Source organism: Aquila chrysaetos, chromosome 25 (genome assembly GCF_900496995.4).
Source record: "Aquila chrysaetos chrysaetos chromosome 25, bAquChr1.4, whole genome shotgun sequence".
Classification (NCBI taxonomy): Eukaryota; Metazoa; Chordata; class Aves; order Accipitriformes; family Accipitridae; genus Aquila; species Aquila chrysaetos.
In genome coordinates, this window is record NC_044028.1 from 1,455,507 (window position 1) to 1,475,607 (window position 20,101).

At 57.3% G+C, this 20,101-nt stretch overlaps 1 protein-coding gene across 1 annotated transcript in view; it reads right to left on the reverse strand.

Moving 5' to 3' along the window:
* The window catches only part of LOC115335837 (delphilin-like), a 43,368-nt gene extending 25,314 nt beyond the window's left edge, over positions 1-18,054 (reverse strand). The window contains 4 exon segments of the mRNA XM_030002094.1: positions 497-751; positions 12,023-12,177; positions 14,999-15,570; positions 17,596-18,054. Coding sequence (XP_029857954.1) covers positions 497-751; positions 12,023-12,177; positions 14,999-15,570; positions 17,596-17,611 — 998 coding nt within the window. The 5' untranslated portion in view covers positions 17,612-18,054.
* Between the last annotated feature and the right edge of the window lie 2,047 nt (positions 18,055-20,101).

Here is a 20,101-nt window from a genome sequence, read left to right on the forward strand (position 1 = left end):
AGGTCTGGCCATATGGGTAGTGGGAAATGGGTTAATCCCCTGCGCACCGTCCTTCACCCCGCAGCCTTGCACCCAGACGCCCGCCGGGGCAGGACAGGACGATACAGCCTGCTCTGTGCCCAGGTACCCTGCATCCCACCGGCACGGCCAGGCACCCTGCAGCCCACCCACCCACCCACCCAGGAGCCGACATCCCCTCGCAGCCTGCAAGTGCCGTCTCAGCTCCACACGTGGCTCGTCCCAGCCACCCCTGCAACAGCGAGGGGGCAGAAAGGGTGGCCCGGAGCTGGGACAAGGGCTGCAAACGTGCCCAGCCTACGAGAGGGAGAGGTCTTTGTTCATCCTCAGCCCAGGAGGAATTCACCCAGTCTGCACACCGAAGACATGCCATTTCCTAGCGCTTCTCCCCTTTCCCCGGCATCCCTCCTCCATGCCACCGTCCATGCAAAATCAGACGCTGCCGCTGTGAACGCAGGGTGTCCAGGAGGGGTGTTACCTGCGGGCAGCCCCCGAGGCCGCGTTGCTGGTGATGAGCGAAGTGGTTTTCCGCAGGCTCTTGCTGGCCTCCTCGTGGCTGCGGGGCACGGAGCTGGCACGGGTGGAAACAAGGAGCCGTTCCTGGTGGTCTTCACTCCGGCTGCGTCGCAGCCGATTGCTGTGCTGCTCGCTCTTGGAGCGGCAGAGCTTGCTGATCAGGCTCTGCGACACAACCTCGTCAAACCGCTGCCGGTGCTTCTTGGGGATGAAAATCCTGGAAAAATGAGACAAGGGAGGGGAGTGAGGAGCAGGGCAAAGGCAGCTGTGGCCCAGACCTCTGGATCCAGCCATACCTGGAAAGGAAAGATCAGAGCAGCCCTAGCCCCTCATGCGCTCTTGGCCTGTCCTCCCAGTGCTGCAAATGCCAGGGCTGGGGATGCCAGGGATGCTGGGGACACTGGCTGCATCTCTTGTTCCATCCTGTGCATGGCTCCATCAGGGCAAGGATGTTGGACCCCTCCACAGTGCTCACAGACTGATTCAAACAGCTCAGTTCCTCCTCATGCATCCCATCTTGGACCCCTTCAGCTGCCAGTACCAGTATGCCAATGATGAGGTTCAGCTTGAGTCCCAGATTAATTGCCAGGGAGCTGGCCAGGCAGGGGAGGACCCTTGCCCCCATGGTGCCCATTCTGTCGTCACCTCACTCCTTGCTGCATGGTACCCATGGTCAGGGGTCCCAATGTGCAAGTGCCCCCTGTGTTGCCAGTGCCAAACCACCTCCTCCAGACCTGCTTCTTTCCCAGCACAGTCTGGGACCCCCAAAATGTTGCTCCCCATCTCCTGCCCCAGCCCCTCTGCTGGGAGCCCTGGACTCCGCTCTCCTGGGCTCCAGCCTCGGCTTCTGCCACCCCCCATCTCCCACCATGGCCAGGCAGGAGCCTCGCACCTTTTGGGGGATGCTGGTGCTGCAGGGACAAGGACGGGCACGGTGACGCTGCAGGCAAGGGGACATTACTGGGAACTTGCTCTGTTCCAGGTCACCTCCCCTCTGCTCTGTAGGAGCTGCTCTGCCAGCAGCCAAGTGGCCTTTGTGCCCTTCACAAGGACCCCCTGGGACCCTCAGGGGATGCATAAAGCAGGATCCCAGGAGGGAGCAAGGAGGGTGCATCTGCACTGCTCCTAGACCGGCCAGGGGTTCACCCGTGTAACATGGGGAAACACTTTTCCATTTCCTTCTGTCATCGCAATGGTGAGACACTGACACCCCACTTGCCTACTCCTACCCTCCCATTTGCACATTTAGGGGCTTCTGGAGGAGCTGTTATCTCGGTGTGTTTCTATAGCAACTCCTCCCTGCACCCATACCGGGCTGCCTGTCACAGCTGCATTTGCTCGTTAGACAATACTGTCTTGTGAGGTTCATTAGTGCTCTTCACCTTGTGGCGCATGAGAACGCGCTCCCTACATTAACACAAACTCTGACATTCGCGGCAGAGGAGGGATGCAAGCATCACTTCCAAACCGCCTGGGGACCACGTCTCCGGAGGGGGGGGGGGGCACAAACTGGGCCAAACTCGCAGCTGGCGTCAGAGGACCCAGAGCAACTTGCTCCGAGGGGCTGCAGCGCCAGCGTGACACGGCTGTGATGGCAGCTGGTTGCTAATGAAGCGCAGCTGGAGAGGCTGGGGCTGGCGAGGGCTCCCGTGGGTCACCCCTCTCCCTTGGGCAACTTCACCAAAGGAACCCCAAAGCCTGGGTGAAGCCAGAGGAGAAGGAAGGGGAGGCTTCAAATCCCAAATCTACCAGGACCAGGACATCTCTATTTCACCCCAACAAAAGGCAGAATTCAAAATAAGAGCTGATGCTCACGCTGAGTAGGAGCAGACAGATCGCAAGCCAGCCTGAGGCTGACGTATGCTCACACAAAGCATTTGGTGACAATTTAAAATAAGTAACACATCGGTACAATTCACAGTCAATTTGTGATTAAGCAGCAACTAGAAAAGAGTGAAATCATGCTAATAAATAGTTGACGCAGCTGTAAGCTGGCTCCTGCGGGACCGTGGGCTGCCGCAGCCCCGTGGCAGGGGAGGATGCGGTGCAGCAGCAGCAAGTCCCGGCAGGATCCCGCACCTCTGCCCTGGGCTGGGCTCCCGCCAGGGAAAAGTCCGGGTTCCTTGCAGGCAAAACGAGTGTGCTCCCATTTAAGTTGGCCAAATTAAATTGGCCCTGCTCGTTCCAGCAGGGCTGTCCCACTTTGCACTGACTGCTACTTTGCCTGCGGGCTGACAAACATCAGGGTTGAGGAGCAAAGTACAGCTAGCTCAATAACCAGGCACAAGGACATGCCTTAAGGGTTTTGCCATGAATTAACTCAGTGCTAGAAGTAAAACGGTGTCTTAGCAAGGAGAGGAGCTAAGTGACTGGTAAAAATAATCCTATTAAAGCATGCAAAAGAGTTTCCTTTGCAAAACCCTTGAGAGAATTTGCAGGGTGGCCTTGGGGAGCCTGGGATGGCCCCGTGCCGCAGTGCTGCTGGAGGCTGGATCCCTGAGCTCCCTGATGCCCCGCGGTTCAGTGGGTGCTCAGGTCTGGTCCTTAGCGAGGGACCCACCAAAGGCAGCATGTGGGGTGTCATTAGACACCATTAATGCCTCAGCCAGTCCTCTGCTCCAGCACAGTGCTGCCCGTGCAGCATGCGCGGGCATTGGCACCGGCACCAGCACAGGGCAGGTGGTGCCCAGTGCTTAGTGGGAAACCGTGGCTATTTCTGCAGCGCCCTGCCATCCCATGGGATAAACCTGGCTTTGCCCATTGTCATGGCACTGGGAAGCAACACCCAGCTGGGGTTTTCCTCTGTCAGTAAATCCCATCGGGGCACAGGGAGCACGGATGCACCCACCCTGTTTGCAGAGGTCAGCCTGGGACCAGGAGCAGACCCCCTGTCCCAGCAGCACCACATGCTACACGTGCCCGTGGGAGGGCTTGGGAGGCATGCGGCGCTGACCTCGTGCCTTCAGCTTTCTCTTCCTCCTCCTCGCGTGCTCCAAGTCAGCCCTGGCTCTGTTCCCTGTTGGAGAGGGGATGGGAAAGGTGTCCCCAGCCCTGGGCACTGCAGCCCTGCGCCCACTCCCCAGCCCCGGGGCAGGGTGCACCAAGCCCCAGCACACTAACCCTCCTCTGCAGGAGTGTCAGCACATGCTCTTCCAGACTATTCAGTCTGCTTTAACACACAAATGCAAATTCAGGGTGTTTTCCAGGCCGCGAGAGGCCCCAGAGGCTGCAAGCCACTTCGCCTTCACTCCCTCTCTGAAGCATCCCAGCCGGGACGGCGGCATGCTGCCATGGAGTGGGAAACTGCCTGGCAGGAGCCCGTTGGCCAGCGTGCCCATCCCCAGCCACTCGGCTCCCTGCTCTGGGGCTCATTTCAGCAGAACGTGTTTAGCGCATCTCAGTCTTTGTCACACTCACTATTTTTAAAACTCCCAGGAGGGTCACTTGCATCTCACCTCTGGACAGACAGTCCCATTTCTGCAGCCTGCGATCACTGACAGCTGCCTCCCTTGCCAGCCCAGTGCCCTGGAAAACCGCCTTTCACGCATGCATGTGTCCTGTGATGGGCACTGACCTCACCTGGAGGTTCCCACCCCGGGATGCTGGATGCTGAGACTCACTGGCACAGGATGCGTCCCCTTGACCAGGGCAGCGGTGGCGGCCCCGGCCTTGGTGGGAGCAGCTGAAAGCAGCCCCAGGTTTGCTCAGAACTCGCCCTCAGCCAGGGCTGGGAGCGAGGGGTCCCCAGTCCTCGCTCCATCACACCCCCTGCCCCACGCAGCATCCCCAAACCCTCATCCTCACCGCCCATCCGTTTGCTGGACTAAAGGCACGGAGACAAAGCAGACCCAGATGAGCTCTTCCTGCCTCTCCCCAGCCTCCCACCCCCAATTTTTCATCTGAGCTTTGCTCGATTCCCCCCAGCAGCTCGAGCCACTGGTGCGGTGGGCGCAGGCTGGCGGCAGGGCTGCACCGGTGCCGGGAGGCAGGCTCCCCGCAGCTCAGAGAGGCAGGAGAGACGTCGCGGGGACGTCTGCCGGGGCGCGAGACTTTCCCAGCGCATCCAACACCATGCATGCCACGCGGAGGAGCGGAGCAGAGAGACGTACCGAAAATGCCGAGAGAAACTCCGGTCCTTTCCCATTTGTCAGGGTGCGGTGGGAACAAAAGGGAGCTGCTTCAGATCCTCATGCAGCTGAGTCTCAGCCTCGGCTCACGCCCACGACGCGGCCGGATCCAACAACCAAACTGCGCGCCAGCCGGTGCCCCCCTGCCACTTGGCACCCCCGCCGTGCGTGGGGACCGTGGCCAGATGGGCCGGCTCGCCGGCAAACTCTACCTGGGCTGGCTCCCTGCCTCCCTTCGCCCTCGCCTCCCCACCGCGCTCTCAGTCCCAGGTGGAGGTTTACCATCTACCGAGCGCCTCCTTTTTTTATCAATTGGGCTTTAGCGCCTGCTCTGCCCTCCCTGCTCTGGCTCTGCCCCGGCTCACAGCGACGAAGCCTCTCGCTTTCCCTAAAAACTGCAGTCGCTGTAATTTCCAGCTGGAACAATCTCGTAACAGAAAGGAGGGCACAGCTCCGCGCCGAACTCCGGGGGGATGCCTCCCTGGTGCTAATTAGTTGACTTCTAAAGTGCTTCTGTTTAAATTACATGCCGCTGTAATGGGTGAGAAACCTTAAAGGCAAACAGCATCGGCGGTGGGTGTGCGGCTGCTGGGCATGCAGGTGGAGCCGCCTGGGCTGGACCAGGACCAGGACCAGGACCAGGACCAGAGTCATGGGCCCAAACCTCCTCCCGAGTCGCGAAGCGTCATCTACCCCCAGGGTAACACAGCAGCGCTTTGCATTAGGGATAGAAGATTAAAAAAAACCCTCTTTAATTTAAATAACGCCATCTTTAAACACAGCACTCGCATTTGATGAAGAGGATGTGAAGCTTTCCAGAGCTGCCAACATCAGATACAATCTCCAGGTAGCAAAGGAAGGAAAAATGAAAAATGTATGGTTTAGCCCCAAAACAACTAGCAAAGACCTGACCTTGAGTCTGTCAGTTGTGCAGAAAAACACATCCCAGGGTGGATTAAAACACTGAGCTACACTTGGATTATGTCTGAACTGTGCTGTGCGAACAGCTACCAGTCTGGAAAAGCACTTCTGCCCTGACAGCATGCCGCAGTGCTAAAATTCATATGCTTTTGGGAGAGAAAACTCTTGTATGGCTTTACCCATGTTACAGGACTTCTGCTTATGAACCTGTACAGATTTTTCTCAAACCTAATCTACCTGTGTGCATGGGTAGGGGTGTTGGCAGCCTTGCACTGGCCTCCCACCGCGGCAGCACCGGCAGCCACGGGGGGATGCGGTGTCTCCAAACCCTCACGCACGAGCAGGACTCGCTCCAGCCTGGCAGCGAGCGTGGACCTGCGATTTTCACGGGGGCTGTTATCCTGTTATCCCCGGTAATGGGAGGCTCCGTAATCCCTCATCTGGCTGCAGATGTTTTGCAGATGTGACAGTTGTTATTATTAAATCGGAATGAAGGTGCTTTTCCACCCGAGAGTGCAGAGGTGGTGGGATGCAGTGGCCGTGCACCGGGGCCAGGACCCCCTCGCAGCCCTTCCCCAGCCACCTCGGCTCCGCACGGCAGCTTTTGGGAAGGGCCACCCTCTCATGACACATCCCTGCACCGGCTCCAGTAATGATTGATGCACATTATCTGCCGGTAAAAGCCTCACCGAGGCAATGCCGCAGCCCATGCCTGGCTGGGGGTCACCTTCCCCGTCAGCCGCCGGGACCCCAGGGTGCTCTCGCCTCTCCCAAACGCGGTGCCCCGTGCCCAAACCACGCTGCGCACCAAGAGCCGGTGGCTTTGTCCTTCCCCTGGCAGGGATGGGCAGCCCCACAGCTGCCGGGAACATGGAGAACTTCAAAGAAACCCCCAGAAAGGCTTTTTCTGCAGCTTCCATCCTGCCTGGTATCACCCAGCGGGTGCAAACAGCTGCTCGATGCAGCCCCGGCCTCATGGCCAGACCCCCAGACCCCCTGTGGCATGCGTGGGACCCCGCCAGCCGCTGTGCTGGGGAGATGCGGGGCCACCACCAGCTCCCACGCACCCCGTGCCCCATACCAGCACCCGACACTGGCCCTGGGGTGCAGGGACTTGTGTCACCCTCTGCTTTTCGGAGCCGCAGAGCGCAGTCACCTTGGCCGAGGCACTGCCCCCAACCTGCTTTCTTGCTGGGAACACCAGCACAAATGTGGCTTTCTGCATTTTGTTTAAGATACTGGAAAACTCAGACCAAGTAACCACTTCCCAAAATAAAAGTTGTGACCCAGTGGTGGGGTGGAAGTGGGCCAGGCTGATATAATCTGCATTACAGCCATAGTTTGATTTGTCAAAAGAAATTAATCTCCTAACAGGAGATTTTGCACCGAGGCATTTTGGTCATGACCTATTTGAACTCAGCCAATAAAAAAGGAACTCCGCTCCCAACTGTTTTCACTGGTGGCACGTTTTTTTCCTGCTGCCCTAATTCCCTTTTTTTTGGGCAGTTGAACATATGTTGGGCTATCAGATTAGGGATTTTTTTAAAACAGAAGCAAACAAGAGCTGCTTTTCCTCCATTATTGTCCTGCCATTCGTGCAGTTTCACAGTGGGTCTGCCCAGACCGTGGGCAGGAGGACGATGTCCACGTAAGGTTTGAAGTGCTGTATCTGGCAGCAGCCAGAGCGATGTGGGTTCAGAGGGGTCACCCATGCCCCAAGCTGCATCAGCACCTGAGAGAGCTGGAAAGCTTCCCCAGCCTTGGAGGAGTGGGTACATGGAGGGGGGACGACAAGCAGGGAAGCAGCACAATCTATAATATATAAATCCTGATGGCTAAAATGAAATTTTTTTATCCAGACACAGTCACAGATGGCTGGAGTATTTTAATACGGGAACATGCCAAGTGATTTTATTGCCATGGAAAACAAGCTGAGACAAATAGATTGTGTTTGGAACATTATTAAAATGAACTCGGTGGAATTTTACCCATAATAAGGGAACCCCCGATGGGCAGCAATTTTATCTTTGTCAGGGATCAAAAGTGACTGCAATCAGAGCGGCGCTCGCCTCGGCCCAGCCACCTCGGGCCAGCAGCTTCAGCTGCATGCTTTGCTTTTCCCCCAGGAGCAGAGGCTCTTCGGGAAGCAAACGGACTGTAACCAAAGCAGCGAAGTAACAAACTACCCCTAACTATTCTCCCTGCAGTGAACTGAAGCACAACATGACTTAAAGGAGATCTGTGACAACATATAGCAGTCTAAACAGCCCGAGAGTTATCATCTAATGAATTAATGCAGCCAGGGTGAGAGGCTGGATGTGCTCCGGAGCACACACGCATCATGCTATTCAAATCCAGGTTAACGGGACAATGTCCGTGTAAGCATCAACACCCGTGTTTTATGCACCAGCTTTTGTAACACCGCAGGTCAGTGGGGAGGAAGGGATCTGTGTTTCCATCACTCCCCAATTCTACTGCAAACAGATGTTTCAAACCCGAATGCCGCTGCCGGGAGCTGGTGCAACGCTGGCACGAGCACTGCCGGTGCCGCTGCCAGCGCTGGGGGAACGCGCGGTGCAAAGGGAAACGGCAACGGGTACATAGTGGTGTGAAAATGCTAAACCCCTGTGCCACGCAGGTGAGGATCCCCCCGTACCTCTCGGCTCGGAGGGCAACTTTGGCCCCCAGAGTCCAGGGAAAAACCGGTGCCCGTTGCGACAGCACTGCAGAGCACTTGGGTGCAGAGCCGGCACCGTTCCTCTGCTGGAATTCCAGCTCTGCCCTGGTTTGAATACAGCTCAGAAATAAGAGCAGTGCCGAGAGGCGCACGCCCCTGGGACCCCGACCTGCCCAAAATAACCCACTCCCCTCCCCACGCCGGCGCGAGGCACACGCAGTCCCTGCACACGCGCTCGGCATGGCCGCAGGGAGCAGAGGAGATAAACCCCGCAGGTCCCCCGGGACTAGACCCAGGCTTCGGCATTTGCAGGTGATGGAGTAACACAAAATAAGAGATTTCCTTCTCCCCGGCAGAGCTGTGATGCCTGCAGAGTCCCTGACAAGAGCAGCTCTGATGCAACACGGATGCTAAGAGTTAATTAACTTTTAGCACATTTCATTTTTGCGGTGCCAGGGGTTGCTAGATTCAAGAATTAAGCTGTTTTAAACCCCTTCCCCTCCCAGCCCCCTCGGCTCCCAGGAAAGGTCCGTTCGTTACTCACCCGAGACAGCTCATCTTGCCCCCTCGCTGCCGTATTTCATCATTCTTGAGCAGAACTACAATTGTGCACTTTTACTACACACACCAGCCATATGGGCAGGGGATGGGAGCGGGGAGGAACTGGCGCAGCACGTGCGTTATCCCCGCTATCCACAACCAAACAGATGAAGAAAATGTCAGCAAATTAAAATCTGCAGGAGCTTAATTCTGGGCAAATAGGATGAAATCCATTTGAGCTGAAAAGGAAAAAAAACCCCGACACCGGAAAAAGCCCAGCTCGAGGACAGATGAGAGGAGGGGAGGTGTCTGCAGCCCCAAGTCAATCTGTGAGCTGAGTCGGGGGGTCTTGGGTTACGCTGCGCCGCAGCACTTTGCAGGGAGCACGTTAAACCCCAAGGGGAGCCCGGGGAGGGGACAGGCAGGGGAGGGAGGACAGCCGGCAGCAGCAATGGCCCGAAAATAAATACATCTGGTGCAGAGGGAAGATCCAATCAGGCCAGCGCGAGGGTCAGCGGCAGACGGGGACGTACTGGCTGCCTGGCTCCGCATGGCAGGAGCCACACGGTCACCCACGGCGGGCCACCGCCACGGACCCCGCGGCAGGGCTCAGCCAACCTGCCGGAGCCCGGGGCGGCCGGCAAGGTGAGTGCTGGGGACCCTTGCCAGCATCACCCCCTGGCATCGCCCCCAGCATCCCTCCCCAGTCCCTGGCCGATGGGCACCACCACTGCTGGAGGGAAGGGGCTTGTCCCAGCCCCTCCGAGGGCTCCTCTCGGCACCTCTCCTCCAGGCTTTGCAGGGTGGGAGGCACGGGCGAGCTCATGGTGTGCGGGACTGCTCCCCGCATCTCAGTTGGAAACAGCCCCCAGAGAGCCAGGCACAGCCTCCCAGGGATGCCTGGGCTGGCTGATGGGTACCAAGCCCGTCCTCGTACGGCTCCGCGTGCCGTGGGGGTGGTCCTGCAGGACAAGCCCCAGGATGCTCACTGGGACAGCTCAGACGGGCTCCGTTCGCCCGAATTGCACCAACACCGCCCGGGGGTGGCTGCCCTGCGCCCTGGGGACGGTGAGACAGCCACACCGGCACCCCATCCCTGGAGCCAGCACTGGAGCCGGGACCGCCCTTGCATGAATCCCCCGCACAGCCCTTCCCCAGTCCCGGGGTGCTGGCTCGGGGCGCAGACCCCAAACCCCTCCTCAGCCAGCAACGGACCGAACCGGCTCGAGCCGTGCGGAAATCACCCATATGCATTCACAGCACCCCCTAAATCCAGAGCACACAGGAGCCGCTCACCACCTTTCAGTGAGTTATTAAAAGCATTAAAAGCTCTTGCTCAGCAGCAAACCCATCGGATGGGAGACCCCAGGATAAGCAGCTCGTATCATGCACGGCAGTGCATACGGAGCTGCCCCCGCCTCCCCAGCACCCCCGCAGCTGGGAAACTTGGTCTCCAAAGCACCTTTTTTTTTTATTATTTTCTTGACTTCATTTCATTAAGATTAGACGGTAAATCTTTTCCCTAAGCTAAATATTTCATTTCTATTAAACCGAGATCAGCTGCCTGATTTACGGCTCTTCTTGCCCCAGACCCGGCGTTAACCTTTCACACGGGGGCACGGGGTGACCGCGGGGTTTGACTCTGTTATCAGGGGGTCCGTAACACAGCACTGCCCCATGGCATCACGGAGCTGGGCACGGGATGAGCTCTGCACTGCACGAAGGGGACAGCAGCACCGGGTGCAGACATGTTCTCCTCTGCTGACGTGGGGGTCACTGGGACGGGGACACCCTGGGGGGAACCTGCTGTCCCCCCTGCAGAGGGGCTTGGGTCAGGAGGAAAATTCGGACACTTATTCAAATCCCCTTTGGGGGGGAAATAATCCCATATAATTCCCCAGGGATGAAGTCAAAGGGGGTCTCTGAGGCGTTCAAGGCATGACCATGGATCTTGCTGGGGAAAAGATTTTTCCTGAATTGTGGGTGGTGATTTGTTTGGGGTTTTTTTATTGGGACTAATTTGGGGTGACAGCTCAGGCGGGACTCGGTGCCATCCATCCCTGGCCCCAGCCCCAGCCGTTTGCAGGTCGGGTCCCTCCGGGACATTCGGGGGGGACACGACAGCCCAGACGTGGGCACCCGGACAAGACGGCTGCCGGGGAGCTGACGGTCCCCTCTGCACCCTGGCTCTGCAGGGCTCTGTGCCCGTCCCCACTCAGGTATGGGGGGGAGCCGGGCGGCCCACGTGCAACCGCGGCAGAGCAAGGGGACGGCGCGTGGCAAGGGCCACTGACCCACTCTCCCCATCCTCCCCACCGCCAGATCGCGGCAGGCGCAGCGGAGACCCCGGCACGGGGATGTTGTTATGGTAACTGTAATATCTTGCAATTCCCACTGATTAAAGCAAGAATTGGAAAGCCGGACCCGGAGCGGGGCCAGATGGAGACCTGATTCCCTAATGGCCATCGTCTCAGCCTGGCCGTAATCCCCACCACGTGTCCATGCACCAGCACCAGCACCGTCCCGCAGTGCCAGCCCACGCTGCAAGAGCAGCGGACCGGCTGCACCAGCTGCGCACCCGTGGCACAACCGCTCTGACGGGGGGTCAAGAGGTGCCGGGGACCCCGAGCCCAAGCGGAGCATTGCCGTAGCATCCCAGGATGTGTGACCACAGCCCCGGCACCCCGGGATGCTGCGGTGAGTGCTGGCCTGGAGGCAGCAGCCCATGGCACCCGCCAAGCCGCCCCTGCTGCCAGAGCTGCTGGAAGCCCTGGCCAACCCCTTGCCCACCGCCAGCTCTCGCCTTGCAGAGCTCTGTTTGTTTTCTGGCCAGGCTCTTGAAGAATCGCCAGCCGTTCTGCAGCTAATCCCACCTCCCTTTGAAAGGACGGCCAGAAACGGGAGCCATGTCCCGTGCTGCAGGCGGAGGCGGTGGCTCCGTGGGGCTGGTGACCACCGCTCCCTGCAGGGATGGTGCCGGCCAGCAGGCAGGAGCAGGTCCTCCCGTCCCACCACGCAGGCTGGCGGGCACAGGGATGCCAGGCTGAGACCCCGCCAAGCTCAGCTGAGCTGCCCCTTGGAAAAGGGGTTGGCATCTTCCCTGCACTAACCTCCTGGCCCATGCCTGCACCGCTCAGCCCTGCACGCTCGCCAGCGACGGGCAGATGGATGACCATGGCTTAATGACGAGCACAGCAGCATGGAGGTAACTGGTACCCTGTACCTGATGTTGTCAATCAGATGCTGGTGGGACTCCTGGGTGAGGACCATGCAGAGGGCATAGGCCAAGTACTCCACCTTCCGCTCCGCCGCGTACTGCTTCAGGATGGTGAACACCTTCTCCTTGACCTCTGGCTGGTCACCGAGGATGTCATCTACCTGCAGCATGGGAGCCGGGAAAGAAGAGGGAAGGGGCATTGAGCAGCAGAGCCATTAACCACGCATACAGAGGCACTGATGGTGCAGAAAACGTGTCTGTCTCATTGCAGCACCTGGTCAGCCAGCGAGGAGGGAACCCATGGAGGGAGGAAAGAGAAACTTCAGACATCGGCCCATCACGCAGCACTGCTGGGGCCTCGCAGACATCCCTGGTGTTGCTGTTCTGCGTATTATAAACATTGCACTGGAACAGTGGCATGACCCCAGACCCCAAAACTCTGCTGGGTCACAAGTGGCCCCGCAGGAGAGGCTCTGGCATGGCTGGGCTGGGACCCGGCGGATCGGTCTGGAGTCTACCTGGCAGAGGACACCGCGATGGGCTTTTGGAGGTATTTAAGCCTCTAATCACGGCCTGATCCTGCCAGGCAGCACTGCCCTGCCATTAACTCTGGGAGGCTGCAGGGAAGTGGTGAGAGGGAGCGCAAACGTGAGCACCAGCAAACAGCATCGGCAGCTCCCAGCCGCTGTCCTGTCCTCTCCACCTGTGACAGCTGTGACAGGCAGAGTAATTAGCTAATTACCATTGAGCCAATTACCCTGCTTGGAACCCTCCTTATTTGCTTCTTGCCAGGCCAGGGGGCTGTCTCTTGCCCTGGGTCTGTGCTGGGTGGTGGCAGCTCGCCTGCAGCTTGGCTGTGCGCAGCAGATGTGCGGGATGCAGAAGACTCCCTGTGACCACCCTGCGGTCCCTGCGCCTGTTGGGTCTTCCTGCAAGGTGATGGTTTTGTGCTGACAGCAGGTTTAACTGCTTCCCTCCAGCTCTGCGAGCACAGGTGGAAGCAGCAGCGAGGGGAGCGGAGCCCCTCGCCCTTCCCCGCCGCACAGGGGCTGTGTGCGGGGCTGTGTGTGCACCCCTGCGGCATCGCCCGGCCAAGCTCCCTGTGCCAGCTGGGAGAAGCCCTTGCCCAGGGAAAGGGAAGAGCCATTCCCTCCGGGTGCTCGTCCCGCTTGGCAGCTCCCCAGGGAGGGCCGGCACCGGCACCTCGACCCCCAGCGCAACCCTCCAGATGCTGCTGGGTTTGCGCAGCCGCCGTGGGGGCTCCCGGCAGCAGCTTCAAGGTTACCAAATCTGGGGCAGCCAAGGCAGCTGCGTCCCGCAGGGCAGACGCGCATGCTTTTCATTCCCAAGGTCCGGCACAGAAATGACAAAAGACCGTGGTGTTCCCGGTGGGCTGAATCCCAGGATGCTGCTGTTAAATTTTTGCCTGGGCTGAGACTGCAGGGCTTGGCGGGGTGGGAATGGCGGGGTGCTGCCACCCTCGTGTCGGTGCAGTCCCCAGCGTGTCCCTGAGTGTGCAAGGGACAAGAGGACATGTTGACCTGGAACTGAGACCATGAGCACCTCCATCACTTTCTGGTGATGCCCCCAGGCTGCCGGGATGCTCGGCTGGCACAGCCCGGCTCCAGCCCTGGCCCTGCTGCCACCCGTCTGTCTGTCTGCCAGGTGAGCGCAATTCAGACAGGGGCTCTGCCAAATGAATGAGGGTGGGAAAAGCCTCCATATCTCAGGCTTGCGAGTGAGCTGCGGGCACTGCAGGCATGAAATGCGAGACACCAGCACCCTCCAACCTTCCAGGCGTGCGGCGGGTGGGCAGGAGTACCGGGTGCTTGCAGCACCGGCACCAGCAGCACCTACCAGAGCTGAGCTTCCAGGTAAATGAGGGAGTAAAGCACCCCGCTGGGTTTTATTATTTTCTGCATCGTGTAGAAAGACGAAGACGCTTAAAACATCTGCGCCATTAACTCTCTCTAGAGAGGCATTTGCCAGCTGAGCTGCACTCCAGTGCCCAGGAGCCAGCAGCACACGTGCCCTGCAAACCTGCTTCTGCCCAGGCTGGCTGGGGCGGCTTTGCTGGGCAGGGAAGGGAGGTGGCAGCGGTGCTGCTGTGGGTGCTCGTGGCATCGCGACCAGCTCGCTTGCTCCAAAAGCGCTCTCCTGTGATCATCTAGGAAACGTTTACGTGGTTTAATGTGACTTCACGAGATGGAGGCAGCGTGGAACAACCTCTCATCCTCTTGTTAATCTCCTGTAATCAGCAGGTATCTGTTTCACATGCGATGCTCTGCCTTATGAATCCAAACCTCCGTGCATATTTGTGAATCTTTAATGTAGAAGCTGACTGAGGGGATTCGGCTGATACCCACGAATCTCTTTATGAATATCTTGTTCCTTTATTAGCTCAGGATCAAAAAAACCACAAGCCTGGTTATTTTCATAACAGTATTTTAAAAGGCTACTTTGAAATGGAAATTAGAAAGATTAAAAAAACAACCATGATCAAATTTATAATTAGCATGAGGCGATGTGTTCGGTAAACTACCCACTAGGAAGCTTTCAGGAACACAATGAAGATATAATCAGATTGATGTTTTCCCTTTGCAACAAAATAAGAGCTAAAATGTCTGTGGGATGACATGCTCAAACTTTGAAGGGACGTCCAGACACGCAGGAGAGAGGGATCTGCCCCCGTGGGTTTCCAGACGCTCTTGTAGTGCGAAGGAATAAGTCACTTGGGGTCATCCCCCAGAAGATCTCCAAGCTCTTTGCAGCATCCCTCTATTCACCCAGGGATTACTGAAATACAGGTAATTACCAGACCCTTCTGGGGTGATGCCCTGAATCTGCACCCCAGCCCTGGGACCAAGCCAGGAGCATTCCCCCCCCCGAGCGCACTGCAAAGGCTGAACGCAGGAATCTCCAAACCTCTCGGTGCAGGGGTTTCCCAGAGCCCCGGACGCTCACCCCACGCCCCGGCCTTACCTTTCTGCTGAATTCCTGCGCTTTCTGCTTCCTCTCCTGGCGCACGGCGTCGGCGCTGGGGATGGTGTCCCGCGTGCCGCTCCGGCGCTGCGGCCGCAGCAGCCCCAGCCGCAGGGACCGTCCGTGGCAGGACCCCACCAAGGCGACCGCCGCCTCCTCCAGCATCACCGGCGTCCCGTTGACTTCCAGCACGTAATCCCCCGCCTCGATCCCGCCGGCAGCGGCGGGCGACTCCGGGCTGACGCTGGCCACTCGCGGGGGGCTGCCGCTCGCCAGCTCGAAGCCGAAGCATCCCCGGGGACCAGGGGGGATGTCGATGTGCTGCAGGCGGGAGACCACCCCAATGCTGGGGGGCACGTTGCCGCAGCGCCTGGCCAGCCCGAGCAGCGCCTCGCAGCCCAGGGAGGAGACGGGCTGCCCCTCGATTTCCACCACCTCGTCGCCCAGCCGCAGCCCCGCCACCGCCGCACTGCTGCCCTCCTGCACCCAGAGGATGTAGCACGGACCGGTCCCGCTTATCTTGAACCCGAAGGCCTCGGGCCAGCCCTGGTTGGTTGCCGGCATGGCTGCAACTGGAAAAGAAGGAGGAGGGGAAAAAAAAGGAGTTGTGATGCGTTTTCCATCCTTAAGGTTAGCTGCTGTAGGTGCCATGTGGATCCCATCAGGTGTGGGGGCTCTAATCTGTGCTGCATCCCCCACCGTAGGAAGAAATGCCCCAAGAAGGATGCTTTTCCTCTGTATTTCCCTAAAAAAATAGCTTTTATTCTTCTATTGTCAGGCCGCTGGCAGTGCCAGTGCCGTTAGCAGTGAGGAAGCTGCGTTGGCTGGAAGGGTCGGGGCTATACCTGGCACCCGGACCGTGGCCTCACACAGACCTTGTCTCACCCGTCGGTGGCACCTACCTAACCCCCCTCTCCCTGGGAGGTGCGTTTAGGCACCTGCTTCTATTTATTTGTCTAGCAAAATGATTATTTCATTTCCCTGGCATGTCACGTTAATGAACAGATCATCCAATGACTTAGGACAGTCTTATTTTAACCAGCTCTTCTCAATACTCAATATTTTAGCAGTTTGCAACAGCAAAATTACTGCAAATTCATTAGAATTTGCCAGATCTTCTCAGCCCTCCTGGGAGTATTTCTTTGTGCCTTCCCTGTCCTGTGTATAGTATTAACCTGATCACAGCATCCTGAAATACACAGATGAGGATTTTCAAAAGGACTTGTTTCTGGTTCATTTGAAGGTTTAGGACCAGCTCCATGGATGCTCAAGGAGAAATCGGGCACATCAGCCCTAAATATCTGCAGAAGTCGTCTTTGCCCAAGGTAAATCAGACCAGCTGATCTACATAGCTCACTTGGATGCCCTTTCGATGCCGCTGATATGTAAGTGCCTGCATTGTCCACTGACACTTGCTAAAATAATTCGCATGTAGATTTTCTCTTCGTTTGATCTTAGCTGTCTGTGAAGATGCTTTTTACTCCCACATTTATTCCAACTGTGTTACTTAACACACGTTAAGCACTTACAAAAATGAAATGCAGACTATTGTACCTGGGCAAATTATCTTACAGACACTTGCAAGGACTCAGAATCCCTCAGGAAAACATCCTCACAAAAGCACCTTGAGTTTTGTGCTCTTCAGATCAAAAAGTCTCAAGCACAGGCACAGAGGCACAGAGCCCAGCAGCAGCCTAAAGCCGGCTCTTCATGCAACCCCCCCGAACGGCTGCTCCTCCCCAGCCTGGGCAGCCCAGAGGGTCCCAGTTTGCTCCAGTCCATGCTCCTGCCAGCACAGCAAAGGCATCCCTTCACACCTCCACCTCACCGCTCTCAGGGTGGCTTGGCCCTGATCCGAATGACCAAAAGACATTTCTTCTGCTCCTGGGAAATCTTGGTCAAAATTCAGTAGCACTGAAAACATCATTTAATACCCGGTTATAGGCCAGAGAGATGAAAGGAACTCTTCTCATGTCCATTTTCAGCAGAGATAATACAGACTAGCTTGCTCTGAGAGCAGAATCGTGAGGATGGGCAGGGAACACAGCACTAGCACAGAAATCTGTATTAATAACCTGAGCCTGCTCTGCTGTTGCAAACAGCTACTCAAGGCTGCATTACAGAGGGCACTAGAAGTGCTACCTTCATAACGAAATATTAAAAAGGACCAAGCAATATGCTGTCACTAACATTATAAGTGTCATCATCTTGTCCTTTGTACCGCAGTGGTGATTAAAATGCTACATAAAAATCAGGGATTATTGTTATTGTTAATTTAAAGAGGAAAAAAGCTGTTGCCCATGTTAACAGGCACAGATCTCAAGGACCAGAGAGGAAGCATTGAGGGTGAAGCGTGGGGCAAGTCTGGCAACAGCGGGATGAAATCCATCGGCGACCGAACACCAGGGCATCCCTGGAGCTGCAGAGCACAAGCTCTGAAGGCTCCAGCAAGAGCCCAGTAAGCACCGGGATGGCCCCAGCACTGCCACTCTGGGCTGAGCTCCGCAGCAAAGCCCGGCAGAGCCGCGGCCATCGCCTTGCTGCGGGGAGCTGCATCACCCCCTTCCACTTCTAAACCCTACAGCTCAAGCACTTACAGAAGTCTGCAGCCATCCAAGCGAGCCTGGCGGGCTCTCACCGGCGGCAGGTTTGTCCCGCTAAGGGCTCAAAGCTTTCTCAATTCTCCTCCATCGCCCCTGGAAGCGCGTCCCACCTACCCGCCGGGCTCCTGGGGGCATCTCCCCGGCTCTCACGCCCTCGCTGCAGCCCCCGCGGTGCTGGGGGCACAGCCCTCGCACCTAACGCCGGTCCAGGGGTGGGCGAAACGGCTGCCGTGCCGTGACGCTGGGGCAGAGCCGGGGCAGAAGGTGGCTGCCCCTTCCCAGGCTTCCTACTCGAGCCCTGCGTTCTTCCAGCCGCTCTGAGTCAGTGCCAGGCACGCAGAAAGGTCTTTCTTGCCTTTTCCGTTCCTAATTAACTTTACTTCTATCACAAAGAGAAATGCGGACAGACTAATTGCCGTTCTGGTCCTGGCTGAGTCTGGTGCTGACCTGAGCCCGCAGATCTGGGGGGAATTAGGAGCTGGAAGGAGGTAAAACAGATTAGCGCCTGTGGAGGGAAATCCCTTATCCCCACAGGCAAATGCGAAGAGACGGCGCTTTGCAAAGCAGCAGAGACACAGCGCGCAGTTGCCGCTCCCAAACAGCAGCTGGGCGTGCTGAGACCTCGCTGGCCCCGGCGCCGGCAATTTGGGGGGGAAACCAGACATTTTGGGAGTACGTGCCTGCCAAACAATGCACGGTTTGCTGCAGGGATTTTGGGGCCCGGACCGATGTCTCCGGGGCTCGCCAGGAGAGCTCTCCCCAGCCAGGCTGCTCCGTGCGGGGGAGCGGGGGTCCTCGCAGCGGGGAGCGGCTGAGAGCATTTCGCAGCAGAGACCCCCATGCTGGCACCGACTGTTCGTTAAGCTGCTATTTCTGATTTTCTCCTCTGCTTCCTCAGCACTTAGGGATCCCAGGGCTTAGCACGCTAAGAGGTTTTAGGGTATTACACGTCCTGCTGTGGCACCAGCGGGAGGGGCTGTCTGCATCCCATCACGGACCACACAGCAATACGGTCTTCCCTTGGCACCAGCGCGGGCTGAGCTGTCGGCAGCACTGGGCTGAATGGGAAACCACCTCCCCAGGAAACCTGGGAGACTTGACACGGGATCGGGTAAAGCCTTACGAAGGAGAGCTGCAGGGACCTGCTCTGCCCAACCCGAGGGTGAGCACGATGCGGCGGAGGGTCTTCCTCTCGCTCGTGCCCTTCATGTTCATACACATCACTGCTGCAGGGGACTTGGAGACCCCCTCCTCCTCCTCCTGTCCTCTCCAGCTCTTCACCTCCCGGTGAGACGGGACATGGCTCCTTTCTCGCAGGTTCTGCACAAATCCAAATCTCCTCCTCAGTAGCTGAGATCCATGGCCGCGCACTGGGCGGAGCGTGCACTGCCCTCCGGTGTTGAGACACAAATGCACACACCTTCCTACAAACTGTCAGGACATCTTCACTATTCACTGCCCAAACAGGCAGGCAAAACTGCAATGGATATTATTTTTTTTTTCCCCCAACACGTGAAGTAATTGCTTCTTTTCCCTGCATTTTTAAGTGTCTTGAGCACTTTAAAACACTGACAGTAAATTTTAATCCTTGCAAGAAATTAGTTATGGGATTCCAAGCTAATGAAAAGATTGTTTGCTTGAAGACCTTCTGCTAGACTTTGATCAGACAAGATGTTTTAACTGATTTTTCACAGCACTTGGGTTGAATGAGCTTCATCTCTTTCAGTCTCAACCTGCTGTTAAAAGTATTTGCTGGCTGTTTTGTGCTTGAGCACAGCCTATAAGGCCACTAAGAGTGGATGGAGCTTCTCGGCCGTGCCGGTGCTGGTGCAGCTCCTGCCGGTACCGCAGGCAGGTCCGCACTGTGCGCAGGGACCACGGTGCACAAACCCTGCCTGTCTGCCTGCACACAAATAAACCGTCTCGTGCCCACACTGCTGCCAGCCCCCCGTCCCCAGGCCCCTTCTATGCTGCCAAACTTGCCAGGTTACATCCAACGTCCCAAACAAACCTACAGCTGTACCTGGAGCAGTACAGAAATTTTGCTGTATCAGCAGGAAGGGAAAAAAATGGCTTTTTCACCACGTCCTCCATCAGGAGCACGGTGCCTCGGGCTGCACTCTAGGATAGCTGTGTCCCAGCAATATTTTGGCCACATTCCTCTCTCTCAGGTTCTGGTTTGGTGCATTGGGGGCCAAGAACTTACCAGTGAAAAAAAGGTCCCCTTTCTGAAACTCAACCTCATCTCCTGCCGCTGCGTCTCGACCAAGCCAATTAATTTCCTCTCGGTGCCAAAGCAGCCCGAGCACCCCTCGGAGGGCTTACCTGTCGTGCCCAAGATCCAGCCAGCAGCAGACTGCGACCCAGAGCTGGCAAAATCATCACAGCAGCTTCGAAGCTTTTGGATCAGTTACCTGGTGGCAGCAACCGGCTGAGTTTCTATGGCAAATTCTACCCAGGCACCGTAACCCAATCGGCCGCTCATTAGCGGCGCTCTGGA